We start from the raw sequence: 15,000 nt of genomic DNA, 5'->3' as shown, positions 1-15,000 counted from the left end.
TATATATATATATATATATATATATATTCAAATATGAATGAGGTATTGAAAGTCACAAAAATTACAAAACATCGATGTCTAACATTCCTGCAATGTGAGTTGATGTGAGTTACCTTGCTTGTCTATGACTTTCCAGGTGTTAACACCAGGTAAATCGATGGAATATATTCTCTTATGCCTATAACAGTAGTCTGCCGACGAACTAACAAAACACATGCATATTGTTTATATATGAATTAGAGTGTATTGTGATTTCAACATCTTTTCGACAGAACCACTCTTTTTCAGCAGCGACAGAAGTGCTGAAGGGATTAATTCAAAACAATGTGAATAAATAAGCATTTCGTTTGAGAACGAAATCTGAATGCCAAAAGATTAACCGTAACTAAATAAACACGGCAGCTAAAAAAAAAAAAAAAACACACGAACGAATTGTAGCCTCGAGAATGTCTGAGATAAAAAAATTGCGAGGTGATAAAACAGTTGAATGCTTTGCAGGAAAATTGTTTTTAAGGAGTGAAAAAAACCTCACTAAATACAATTCCATGATGAAACCATTCAGTTCTTACTGGGAGAATCATTGAAGCCGTCAATAAGAGGGTGAAGAGAAACGCTTAGGACATTGTAGTCCAGTTGTTTAAACGAAGATGTGCTGAAGAAGATATGAACTCCAGTTGAGAGAAGATTAAGGACACTGGCGAAAGCAAATGGTGGCCGTTTTGAATTGTAAACGTATGTAAAATATTGTCAATAAATATGACAATCAACCTGCAAATTTGTAAAATTTATTTGATGATAAAATGAATAATAGGTCGAATGTGTCCTTGTCAAACTGTCCAACCCATGACAGCATGAAAAAATGAATGTTAAATCATGATGATGATACATTATAGCGAGGTCGTTGCCAGTGCCCCTGGACTGGCTCTTGTGCGGGTGGCACATAAAATACACCATTTTGAGCATGGCCGTTGCCAGTACCGCCTGACTGGCCTTCGTAGGATTTTCGAGCGAGATCGTTGCCAGTGCCGCTGGACTGGCTCTTGAGCGGGTGGCACATAAAATACACCATTTTGAGCGTGGCCGTTGCCAGTACCACCTGACTGGCCTTCGTGCGGGTGACACGTAAAAGCACCCACTACACTCTCAGAGTGGTTGGTGTTAGGAAGGGCATCCAGCTGTAGAAACTCTGCCAAATTAGATTGGAGCCTGGTGTAGCCATCTGGTTTCACCAGTCCTCAGTCAAATCGTCCGACCCATGCTAGCATGGAAAGCGGACGTTAAACGACGACGATGATGATGATGATGATGATATATATATTTATAATGATAAATATATGTATATAGCTTTTGATAAATATATACATGACCACAAATATTGCAGGCTAAGCTTAGCCCATTCATTACAATGGTGGTATGTTTTCAATTGCCTTGTTTTTCTTCAAAAATACCCATTCCTTCCTTTACTTGTCTCATCCATTTGTGACAATGACGAGCATTGCTTCCCCCAGTTAATCTCCCGTATCTCACAAATCTTCAACGAGGGTTTTACATCATCCTTAAATCATAGTCTTGCTTTCTGTTGGGGGGACACTTTCCGCAAACACAACTGCCATGTAGTATTTGCTTAGGGATCCTCCGACCTTTCGTCCAGACAAGGTCTCGGTCACCTCAGTGCTCAGGAAGTCGACTCCACCCAATACTGCCATGTCTGGAACCCTGCAAGGACCAGCCAACATCTCTGCTGGAAGCATTCAAAGACCCTTAGATGATGCCTGTAAAGGGGTCCCTGTTTCACATGAGTAAACGAGTGATGGCAACACACATGCATGGTACACACACACACACACACACACAACACCACACATAGCATTTAATAAACACAAGATTCAAATGTCAGCTACATTTAGTTTCATGCTCTGGTAGTACAATATTCAGACAATGCCATATAGCATGCTCGTCCAACTACTGTACCATCAGGGCATGAAACTATTTGTAAGGCACAGTGAAATCCTGTGTACATTAAATGATATTTATCTCTCTCTGGATGGATGGAGTAATCTTGTGTTGATCCTACCGAAAATGGAACGGTAGACCCTGCAGTGGAAGTGTTAAGACCGATCCTGCTGGGGGTGTTAAGCACTTGTGACAATCTTACATAAAAATACCTGTGCGATACCATGTAAAAGTGCCTGTGCGGTGCCACGCAAGAGCACCTGTATGGTGCCACATAAAAGCACCGAGCACACCACGCAGAGTGGTTGGCATGTTGGGAAGGGCAACCAGCTGTAGAAACCATGCCAAAATCAGACTGGAGTCTGGTGCAGTTCCCCCAGACGGCCAGCTCTGGTCAAACTGACCAACCCATGCCAGCATGGACAAGAGATGTTAAATGATGATGATGATGATGATGATGACATTAGCATTTTATGTCCCTATTTTTCTATGCTGGCATGTACTGGCTGGTTTGACCTGTGGATCTGGCAAGTTAGAGAACTGCAGCCAGCTCTACGGTCTGCTTTGGCATGGGTTTCTACAGCTGGATGCCCTCTGAGAGTGTAATGGGTGCTTTCATGTGCTGCCAGTTGCATGACATTGGCATCGGCCATAACTATGATTTCACTTGGCTTGATGGGGGTCTTCTTCTCAAGCATGGCATATCGCCAAGGGACTTGGTCATTTGTCATTGCCTCCATGAGGCCCAATGCTTGAAAGATGCTTTTTACGTGCCACTGGCATGGGTGCTAGTTATGTGACGCCGGCATCGGCCACAATAATACACCAAACTCTGACAGTTCCGTTCTTTCACCACTGATGTGTTATGGAATATAAATGTGGTGAACACCAAGTAGCGTAGGGGGTGACACTTGCTAAGGAATAAACCTGGATTTCAGAACCTTTGAAAGCATCCTTGACAATGTAGAAACACTGACAAAAACAATACATACATGCACACATATATACATATACATATATATATATATATGTATATATATATATATATATATATATACAATTAAACCTTGGGAGAGGCATTATGCCGGTAATAATTACCGGCATAATGCCTCTCCCAAGGTTTAATTGTATTTCTTTCAACACACGTATCCACATCAAGAATCTTGCACACGAAATACACATACGAAATATATATATATATATATATATATATATACAGACAGACAAATATATATATATATATATATATATATATATATATATATATATATATATATATATATATATATATATATATATACACACATGTAAACACACATGTATTACATACTGACCTATCGGTGGCACCGAAGGAGAAGGAGTAGTGCTGAAAGGCACTTTTATGATAAAGGGAGAACAAAATTGTTTGCATTCTTGGAGACTGTGGAAACGGTTGGTATTTCCTCCACAACCACCGTAGATAAACTCGTCACACTGCCTCGTAACCATATTGAAGTAATATTGTTTCAAGTGGGCAAGACATATCCCTGACTCTTTTGGTTGAAAACAGATATCTGGAATGGTGGAATGGTAGAATAGCGGAATAGCATATTAGTGGATTGGCAGATGAATGAAATATTAGAATTGCAGAATGGGAGATTGGTAGAGCGTTGCTTGTTGGAATGGTAGAATGGTGGTTTAGAGGTTGGAAGGGTCGATGGAATTATAAAATGGTAAATAGTGAGACGTTGGTAAGTAAGAACAGTAGAATGGTAAAGTGGTGGATGAACAGAATATTGAAGTGAGGGAATGGTGGTATGGTATGGTCCTTTGGTGTATATTTTCTTCATCTTTTAACCAGGAGTGAAGGTCAGTGCTCATCTTGTTTTAGAGGGCCTCCAAGAATACCAGGAAAGAAAGAAGGGGTCCTAAAGGGGCCCATGGTGCCAGATGGTTCTATTAAACCAGTTGATTAGCAGAATGGTATAATGGTGCAATACTAGATTAGAAAATAACAGACTGACAGAATTGGTGAAATGGTAGAGAAGTAAAATAATGGTTGAGTGTAGAACTTATATAATTTGAATTATACAATGTCGGAATGGTATAATGGTAGTAAGAAAGTCTAATGGCAGAATACTCTGTCTGAAGAATAGTATGGCAGAATGATGAAATAATGGAAGTAGCAGAATAGCAGAATGAAAGAATGCTGAAAATAGTGGAATCATGTAATGGGTGTTTGCATGGAATGGTTAGAATTGGTAGAATAATGTTGGAATAATTGGATGGTAGAGAAGGATTGGAGGAATAACAGAATGGTAGATTTTGGACTGAAAGAATGGCAGAATGATAAAGCGTGTCGGCGCTAGATACTACTAACCTGCTGATGTTGGGGAAGATAAGGACTTCTATAGTTGAATTTAACAATGTCGGAATAGTATAATGGTAGTAAGAAAGTACAATGATATGACTAATCTGAAGGTTAGAATGGTAGAATGATGAAATAATGGAATAAGCAGAATAGCAGAATGACGGAATGCTGAAAATAGTGGAATCATGTAATGGTGTTTGGATGAAATCGTCAGAATTGGTAGAATAACGTTGGAATAATTGGATGGTAGAGAAGGATCGGAAGAACGACAGAATGGTAGATTTGGGGCTGAAGGAATGGCAGAATGATAAAAGTGTGTAGGTGTTAAGTGTAAGTGTAAGTGTGTGTAAATACTAACCTGCTGGTGCTGGGGAAGATAGGACGGTGGTGGTAATGGTGGTGGTGGCGGTGGCGGTGGTGGAGAAAGGTTTTACGATAAAATGGGAACAGAATTTCTGACAGTCTTGGAGGGTGGGAAAACGGTTGGGATTTCCTCCGCAACCTCCGTACACAAATTCTTCACACGTCCTTGTAACCATATCGAAGTAATATTGATCACTGTAAGCATAACATATTCCTGTCTCTCTTGGTAGAGAACAGATATCTGGAATGGTGGAATGGTAGAATAGCGGTTTAATGGATTTGTACAATGGTTGAGTAGCAGATTAGTGAAATGGTAGAGTTGTGCAATGGTAGAATACTCAATTAGTGATTTGGCAGAATGGTGGAATGGCACAAAGATGGAATGGTGCATTAGCAGATTAGTGGATTGGTAGAATGGTAGAATAGTGGGTTAATGAATTGGCAGAATGATGGAATGGTAAATTAGCAGATTAGTGGATTGAGTGAATGGTAGAATAATGGATTAATGGATTGGCAGAATGCTGGAATGATACAAATGCAGATTGGTAGAATGGTAGAATAGTGGATTAATGGATTGGCAGAATGCTGTAATGATACAAATGCAGATTGGCGGAATGGTAGAATAATGAATTAATGGATTGGTAGAATGCTGGAATGATACAAATGCAGATTGGTGGAATGGTAGAATAGTGAATTAATGGATTGGTAGAATGCTGGAATGATACAAATGCAGAATGGTAGAATAGTGGATTAATGGATTAGCAGAACAATGGAATGATACAAATATAGATTGGTGGAATGGTAGAATAGTAGATTAGTGAATTGGCAAAATGGAAGAATGATGGAATGGTAGAATTGTGCATTAGTGGATGAGTTGAATGGGAGAATGACAGATTAGTGGATTGAGAGAATTGTGGATTAATGGCTTTGTAAAACTTTGGATTATTGGATTGGCAAAATCGTTGATTAATGCCAGTTTCCTAATAATATTTTACTGCAGAACTCTCATCTGTTTTTCAAGGGTCATGAAGCCCTTTACCTATATTTCATAGTCAGCCCTTGCCCTCATCATTTTAAAATAACCCCTTTTCAATAAACCCTGCAACCCACACCAATATTTTACAAAACTTCAATAATTTCCTTAATTTTTTTTTTTTTAAGACATTAAATGAAATAACTGTTTTTTGAGAGAATTCATTCAATAATTTGTTATTTTGGAAATGGTAAATCAAATTGTTATTTTTATAATGTGAATTTTTACTAAAGTGTATTAAAAGTCACTTTATCCATTTCAAAAATGGAAATTTTTCATGAAACTCAGGGTTTCAGGAAATCCTATTTTGAGAAATACGAGTCCAGTCTCTTCTCGCCTCATTACGTTGTTCCTTGGATATAGAAGCTTTGGAGACCAAACACGAAGCAGGGTAAATTTACAAGTAAATGACCTCAGACTTTCGCAGTCCTTCAATACAGCCTCGACAACATGGTAATACAAAGAATAATAACAAAAACACACACGGATAATGATAATAACATAAACACGGAAGGACGATCTCGGGATAGAGAGCCTTTCAGACGAGATGACAAAGTAACGAGATACTTGGCACAACGAAAAGTCTTAGGGCCGCTTCCCCACTGGGGAAGACAATTGGCCTGCAAGAGTCCCGTGCCAGTAACATGTAAAAAGCAGTCGCGTCGGTGCCACGTAAAGAGTGCTGGTGTCAACATACACTGTATAGTGGTTGGTGTCAGGAAGAGCATCCAGCTGTAGAAAGCATGTCAAATCAGACTGGAACCGGGTGCAGCCCTCCAGCTGGCCAGCCCTGGTCAAACCGTCCAACCCATGCCAGCATGGGAAACAGACATTAAAGAATTTATTTATTTATTTATTTATTTATTTATGTGTTTCAGCCAAGTGGCTGCGGTCATGCTGGTGCACCACCGTGAAGAATGATGATAATAATGATAATGATGACATACATATATGACTGTCTATCTATCTAGCTGTATGTCTGTCTGTCTGTCTGTCTGTCTATCTGTCTGTCTATCTATCTATCTATCTACCTACCTATCTCAGTCTGTCTATCTACCTATCTATTTATTTATTTCTCTATCTGTCTACCTATCTATCTCAGTCTATCTATCTATCTATCTATCTATCTATCTATCTATCTATCTATCTATGTATCTACCTATCTCTCTATGTATCCGAGGAAGGGCGAATGGCACCGCGAGTGTCGCGCTGCTCTTCGGCAACTCCAACAACCCGGGTCAACCTTGAGCGACTGCATCACAACTAACGCATTCTATAGTGGATTAGTGGAGGGAAGGTACGACGACGATCTCGGGGCGAACCTGGGCGTCGACGAGGAATACCTGACCCGCCTGTTTAAGACAACCTTCGGACCGGGACCTATGGACAACTTCCAGAGATCCCTGGCCTGGCAGTGCTATCGAGAAGCACTACCCGTTCGGGATAAGCTCTACAGGCATGGCTCGAGAAACACGGGGCCGACCTGTCCGAGATGCCGGCAGAGCGACGAAACCGTGCTGCACGCACTCGTACAGTGTCCCACCATTTCCGAGCTGTGGGCTTACGTCGAACAACTGCTATCGCGTGTGGGACGAGTCGGTCTATCAGCCGAGTCTATCATGAATATTGTCGCGCCTCCTTCCTTTAAACGGGAAGGAAGAGCTATTTTCATCGTACTTGTGGCTATGGCGAAAGAATGTGTATGGTGGACGCGTCTGAAAGGTCTAGAGACAAAGACTTTCCTCTCTGGGCAATCTCTCCTCAACTTCTTCAAGTATCACCTGAAGAGGAAGGTGAGAGTAGAAAGGGAAGTCTTGTCTAGTGAATGCTTCAAAAAAAGATGGGTGAATGTAGCAAGGATGGCACGTGTGAACGACGGAGCCATCTTGAGCATAACCCTATGAACAAGAAAAAAAAAAATAAAACAAAAAGGCAAAAGAGAGTCACTTACTGTTATAGTTTCTTCAATGAGAATATTGACTAAGGTTACCGTGGTCTTTTCCGTAGACTTTCTTTCCACGGCCAAACCTAAACTGTCCTCCCATCCTTTTACACGAGACCATTACTGTGTGATACACGATCCCTATTGATCGGCCTTTTTTTTTTTTTTTTGATCCCTTTTGATCGAACTACCCCCTTTTCCTTCCTACGATCCCTTTTGATCGACCCCCCTTTTTTTTTTCTTCCTCCTCCCAAAAAGAAAAGCTCTACATTGTATTTGTCCCATCTTCGTTGAGCCCTGTGTGGCTAATAAAAGAAATGTATCTATCTATCTTTCTTTCTTTCTGTCTCCCTGTCTAGCTATTTATTTATTTCTCTATCTGTCTACCTATCTATCTCAGTCTATCTATCTATCTATCTATCTATCTATTTATCTATCTATCTATCTATCTATCTATCTATCTATCTATCTATTTATTTATCTATCTATCTATCTATCTATCTATCTGAGATAGATAGGTAGATAGATAGATAGATAGATAGATAGATAGACTGAGATAGATAGATAGAAATGTATCTATCTATCTATCTATCTATCTATTTATTTATCTATCTATCTATCTATCTATCTATCTATCTATCTATCTATCTATCTTTCTAATTGAAGGGATAACTACAATCCCAATACCCATCACACATCTGTGACCTCTTCAGTGACTTTTCAATCAGAACAGGAGGATACACGTGGATGGAAAGGATCGCTGAAGAGGTCACAGATGTGTGATGAAAGATTTCCAGAGAACAGGCATAAGATAAAATCTTTCGTCACATCAGAACAGGAGGACACACGTGGATGGAAGAGTCACTGAAGAAGTCACAGATGTGTGATGGAAGATTTCCAGACAATACTCATATGATAAAACAAGAACAATAACAAAAAAGTGAAGAATGAATATATAGAGCGTGTGTTTATTTGACAAGAAAAGCAAAATGCTCGTCCTGAAATATAACAATATCTGCTTCAACATGATTTCACATCATGAATCTTGCAAAACAAATTCATAAACGTATTTTATTAACTTTTTCATTATTTTTAAGATTAATTGAAACAAAGACAGTAGAACAAAAGGCCCTTGCCTCAAAGATAAGCGTGGAGGAGCTAGAGACACACAAAATAAACTGTGATTAAACCAGCAAACAGCACAAGAAATCAGTGGTGAATATTGCTCCAAAAAAAAATTACAAGAGCCATGCTATTCGGTGCATGTAGGCATGACATACGAAGAAAGAATGGTGGGATGCTGGAATATACGATTAATAGAATGGTAGAATAGTGGAATGGCAGATTGACAGAATGAACAGAGGGAGTAATAGAAGTACAAGAGAGAAGGAGAGAAAGAGATAGAGAGAGAGAGAGAAGGAGGCGGAGGGGGAGGGGAGAGAGAGAGAGAGAAAGGGGGTAATCCAGTAAGAATGTCAAACAGACAGACATGAATACATTTTTAAGACAGGAAGATATGATTATAGGAGGATCTGACTGTTATTTCTAGCGGACTGGAGGACTGTAACGTTATTCATTTAATGGTTGATATCAATAACAACGATAATAATAATAATAATAATAATAATAATAATAATAATGATAATAATAATGATAATAATAATAATAATAATAATAATAATAATAATAATAATAATAATAATAATAATGATGATAATAATAATAATAATGATAATGATAATGATAATAATAATAATAATAATAATAATAATAATGATGATAATAATAATAATAATAATAATGATAATAATAATAATAATAATGATAATAATAATAATAATAATAATATTTTTGAACCAGTTGAAGACACACGAGATGTCGAAATATCGTTCACCAGATAACAAATGGCACTCTTCTTTTAATTTTGACTCTATATCTTCAGGAGGAGTTACCTCAATCCTTTCTATATTAACCAAAATGAAGTAGATTGACAAATTTATTTTTTGAACCAGTTGAAGACACACGAGATGTCGAAATATCGTTCACCAGATAACAAATGGCACTCTTCTTTTAATTTTGACTCTATATCTTCAGGAGGAGTTACCTCAATCCTTTCTATATTAATAATAATAATAATAATAATAATAATGATAATAATAATGATAATAATAATAATCCTTTCTCCTATAGGCACAAGGCCAGAAATTTCTGGCCTTGTGCCTATAGGAGAAACTCAATGAGGGCTTCACACACACAATTGCTGTTCTCCAATCAACAGGTGCACGTTTAGAGTAGGTCCATTCTTGCTACACTCATCACTTTTCCACAAATTCACTGTGAGAAAGAAAACTTGCCTCTCTGTGCCCTCACTTTCTTTTCCAAGTGGAACTTGAAAAATTCAATTAGGGCTTCACTCACCCAATTTTTGTCCTCCAATCAACAGGTGCTCGTTTACAGCAGGTCCATTCACCCTAACCACTCTCGTCACAGTCATCACTTTTTCAAAAATTCACTGCATTTTCCCTCTCTACTTTCACTTTCCAATCCAAGTGGAACCTGAAAAGCACAATGAGCGCTTCACCGAAGAGGAAAGGGTCTTTGTTTAATCCTTTCAGCCTCGTCCACCACCACACACACAGCCTCTTTTCACCGTAACCAGCAACACAGAGGACCACTGCCTGTCCTGGTCAGTCAAAGGTGGACGATGGGTTGATCCTTGCAATGGACTCACAAAATAATCGGATTCGTCCTACACGCGACAACAGCTGTTTGACATAACTCCACCAATCAGACAACACCTGGACACTGCACGAGTTCATGTAGTGCCATTCAATCGCTCTGGACAACAACAACAATCCTTTCTCCTATAGGCACAAGGCCTGAAATTTGCGGGGGAGAGGGATAGTTGATTACATTGAACCCCCAATATTCCACTGGTACTAAATTTTATCGGAGCCCGAACGGATGGGCAGGCAATGTTGACCTCGGCGGAATTCGAACTCAGAATGTAGCGGCCGACGAAACACCACTGAGCATTTCGCCCGGCGTGCTAACGATTCTGCCAGCTCGTCACCTTAATAACAACAACAACAACAACAACAGCAATAACAGCAGCTTTCTGATTTCACCAATTTTTAAAGCAGGCGGGGTGGGGATAACCGAGAACATTGGTCACAAGAGCAACTACTACTACTACTACTACTACGACTACTACTACTAATAATAATAATAATAATAATAATAATAATAATAATAATGATAATAATAATAATAATGATGATAATAATAATAATAATAATAATGATAATAATAATAATAATAATAATAATAATAATAATGATAATAATAATAATAATAATAATAATAATAATAATAATAATAATGATGATGATAATAATAATAATAATAATAATAATAATAATAATAATAATAATAATAATAATAATAATAATAATGATGATGATAATAATAATAATGATAATAATAATAATAATAATAATAATAATAATAATGATAATAATAATAATGATAATAATAATAATAATAAATAATAATAATAATAATAATAATAATAATAAATAATAATAATAATAATAATAATAATAATAATAATAATAATGATAATAATAATAATAATAATAATAATAATAATAATAATAATAATAATGACGACCTGAAGTGGGAAATACGAAGGTTTTTGTCGATGAGGAGAGTAGACGTGATACCAATAGGTAATTGGTGCACTTGGGAGTATCACCATTCATCTGCCAACATGGTTCAAAAATGATCGGTGCAGGTGTGAAGATAGAACACCAACAAAAATCAGCATTGCTTGGAACTGCAAGAATTCTTCGCTGGGTTCTTGAAGAAGCATGACCAATTAAAACAAGTGTCACCTTAGTCTGTTGGCTGCGGACAGTTGAGATTTTCCGCCATACCCAGCAAAATGAAGCTGAGAGTTTTCATAAGATGGGCTACTCAACCTGAAGAAAATTCTAACTGGGCCCCACCTGTAAGGTCATGCGCTGTTTATCTTGATATGAGATCACCATGTCATGCACATATGGTTGTGATGCATGTACCTGGTGTACTCTTATCAGACAGGTAGTGATGATGGGTGTACTGGGCTTTGTATATTTGTACCCCAGTGTCACTTTGATGGTACGCACTGCTCTCTCACTCAATAATAATAATAATAATAATAATAATAATAATGGTAGTAAACATAAGAGCACCACAGCAAACCACAGCACATACCCAAGGCGCACAGAGCTGCGCTCGGTAGTGAAGTGAAAGCACGTTATGAAAATAAAACTACTGAACAATAATAATAATAATAATAATAATGGTAATAATAATAATTTATTTAATTTATTTAGTTTAGCTAGTAGAATGGGGAGGGTAATGGAGAGAGAGAGAGAGAGAGATTAAGAAAAGAAGAGAGAGATAGAAATGCACACAAGCAAAGTGTCTCAGGACACACTAAGAGACAGAGAGATGAGGAAATATAGAAAGTGAGAGAGAGAGAGAGAAATAGAGAGATAAAGAGAAATAGAGGGAGAGAGAAAGAGAGGGAAAGACAGAGAGAGAGAGAGAGAGAAATAGAGACAGATAGAGAGATAAATAAATAGAGAGAGAGAAAAAGAGAGATAAAGAGAAAGAGAGGGAGAGAGAAAGAGAGGGAAAGACAGAGAGAGAAAGAGAAATAGAGACAGATAGAGAGATAAATAAATAGAGAGAGAGAAAAAGAGAGATAAAGAGAAATAGAGGGAGAGAGAAAGAGAGGGAAAGACAGAGAGAGAAAGAGAAATAGAGACAGATAGAGAGATAAATAAATAGAGAGAGAGAAAAAGAGAGATAAAGAGAAATAGAGGGAGAGAGAAAGAGAGGGAAAGACAGAGAGAGAAAGAGAAATAGAGACAGATAGAGAGACAAATAAATAGAGAGAGAGAAAAAGAGAGATAAAGAGAAATAGAGGGAGAGAGAAAGAGAGGGAAAGACAGATAGATAGACAAATAAATAGAGAGAGAGAAAAAGAGAGAGAGTAAGTGAGTGCGTAAATGAATAAAGCAGGCAGATCTAGTAGAATGATATTGGTTTAAGGGTTCACTTACCTGATGGTGTCAGGGGCAATTTCTCCTCCTTTGGCTTGCAAACGGCCATACAGGAGTCAACGGTAGGGAACCTGTTAGCGTTTCCCCCGCATCCTCCATAAACAAACCTCTCGCACAGTTTGGTGTCTTTGTTGTAGAAGTAGTGGGGCATATAGGCGTAACACAGGCCTGGTTCAGCGGGCATCTGGCAGAGAACTGGTGATGGGGGATAAATGAAAAAAGTAGTGAGTGAGAGCGAGTGTGATTGGCTTGATAACTGATGAGATGCCGGAACAGATTTCACCCCCGACATCCGAAACTCAGAGTTTTATTATGGCAACCGAATAATTTTCACATTATATTACAGATAAATTCCTCTATTTACATAATATCGAAGTCTCAATCATTCTCTTGTTGTCATAATTTTAATATCACAGATCCCTATGGATCACACAGGTTGTAATCCTTTGAAACATATGTAGGAATAAAGTATGCAATTATAACATGCGTTTTCTCCAATCCTTAAATTCTTATATATATATATATATATATATATATGTAGTGCCCCTGGACTGGCTCTTGTGCAGGTGGCACATAAAGTACACCATTTTGAGCATGGCCGTTGCCAGTACCGCCTGACTGGCCTTCGTGCGGGTGACATGTAAAAGCACCCACTACACTCTCTGAGTGGTTGGCGTTAGGAAGGGCATCCAGCTGTAGAAACTCTGCCAAATCAGATTGGAGCCTGGTACAGCCATCTGGTTTCACCAGTCCTCAGTCAAATCGTCCAACCCATGCTAGCATGGAAAGCGGACGTTAAACGACGACGATGATGATGATGACGATATACTGTGAAAATTATAAGGGTAGAAAACTTTTTAAAATTTTCATACCGATGGTTAGCATGCGTAATAAAAGTCAATAGACAACATGTTTTCATATGTAAAAGTGTATAGTATTTATACACAGAGAGGTGACTCTCTACAGGATACCTTACATGCTAGAGAGGGCAGCCAAACCCGAACCACGGAAAAAAGTAATTCCAAAGAGAATGGAAACAACAATTTATATATATATATATATATATATATATATATATATAAAGCGATCAAATAAGTACTGGGCTTAGAAAAATATAAGTCCTGGGGTTGATTTCTTCGACTAAAACTTTTTAAGGCTGTGCTCCAGCGTGACCACATTTAAAAGACTGAAACAAACAAAGGAATAAAAGAATATGAGAAAAGAAAAAAATGAAGAAGAGGTCTTACTTTTGGGGTCGCAGAGATATTTGCAAGCTTCTTTTGTTTTGAAAGAGTTGCGGTTACTTAAGCAGTACCCTGGTGGTGCCTTTTGGCAAGTACCACTTGTCATGTTATAGTACCACGATGGGCCGATGGCGTCACAAAGTACTGGTTTCTCAAGTAAAGAGCAAACATCCGTAGCTGAAATGGTAGGGAACACCGTTGGCTTTAGATAAATGATAACAGTAGCATTTCTCTGTGTGTGTGTGTGTGTGTGTGTGTGTGTGTGTATGTGCATATGTATATATGTATGCATGTGTGCGTGTGCATGTACGTGTATATGTGCATACGTATGTGTGTGTGTATGTGCATGTGTGTACGTATATATGAATGCTTGCGTGCATGTGTGTGTGTATGTGCGTGTGTATGTGCATGTGTGTGTGTATGTGCGTGTGTATGTGCATGTGTGTATGTAAATATGTATGCATACGTGCATGTGTGTATGTATGTGCATATATATGTATGCATGCATGTGTGTGCATACGCATGTGTATGTGTATGTGCATGTGTGTACGTGAACTGGAGCAACATGAAATAAAGCGTCTGGCTCAAGAACACAACACACAGCCCGGTCCAGGAATCGAACTCACTACCTCATGATTATGAGCCTGACACTGTAACCACTAACCCGTGCACCAACAACAAAATAACAACAAAACCAATATAACAAGAACCAAAGAAATTGGTAAATATAATCATCAGAAATCTTACGTTTCTCTTTCTTGATCGGAACCGTGGGTTTGCCAAGGAACGGTTGGCATGCCTTCTGGCAGGTTTCCAAAGTAGCAAATCGGTTGGCATTGCCTCCACATCCACCATAGGCAAATTCTTCACACTGTTTCGATGCCATATTAAAGAACCACTGCTTGCTGTAGGCATAACATGTCCCTGAATCTTGCTTCAGTTGGCATATTCCTGTAGAATTACATAAGGGTCAAACATTGTACTGGGTGTGATTAGGGGTC

At 38.3% G+C, this 15,000-nt stretch overlaps 1 protein-coding gene across 6 annotated transcripts in view; it reads right to left on the bottom strand.

The window, feature by feature from the left end:
• LOC106872908 (papilin) overlaps nt 1-15,000 on the bottom strand; it is a 147,947-nt gene that overhangs the window by 22,630 nt on the left and 110,317 nt on the right. For 4 of the 6 annotated variants that reach the window (XM_089346503.1, XM_089346505.1, XM_089346504.1 and 1 more), the window contains exons 26-28: nt 14,747-14,950; nt 14,003-14,176; nt 12,756-12,950 (exon numbers count right to left, since the gene is read on the bottom strand). In XM_089346503.1, the coding sequence (XP_089202629.1) occupies nt 12,756-12,950; nt 14,003-14,176; nt 14,747-14,950 (573 nt within the window). Of the gene's footprint in view, nt 1-3,287; nt 3,507-4,661; nt 4,908-12,755; nt 12,951-14,002; nt 14,177-14,746; nt 14,951-15,000 lie in introns of all 6 variants that reach the window. The other 2 variants (XM_089346501.1, XM_089346502.1) reach the window with 1 other exon arrangement.

Source organism: Octopus bimaculoides, chromosome 30 (genome assembly GCF_046866305.1).
Source record: "Octopus bimaculoides isolate indiv1 chromosome 30, ASM4686630v1, whole genome shotgun sequence".
Taxonomy (NCBI): Eukaryota; Metazoa; Mollusca; class Cephalopoda; order Octopoda; family Octopodidae; genus Octopus; species Octopus bimaculoides.
Note: the sequence above shows the minus strand (reverse complement) of the source record. Positions and strands in the feature narration are given on the sequence as shown.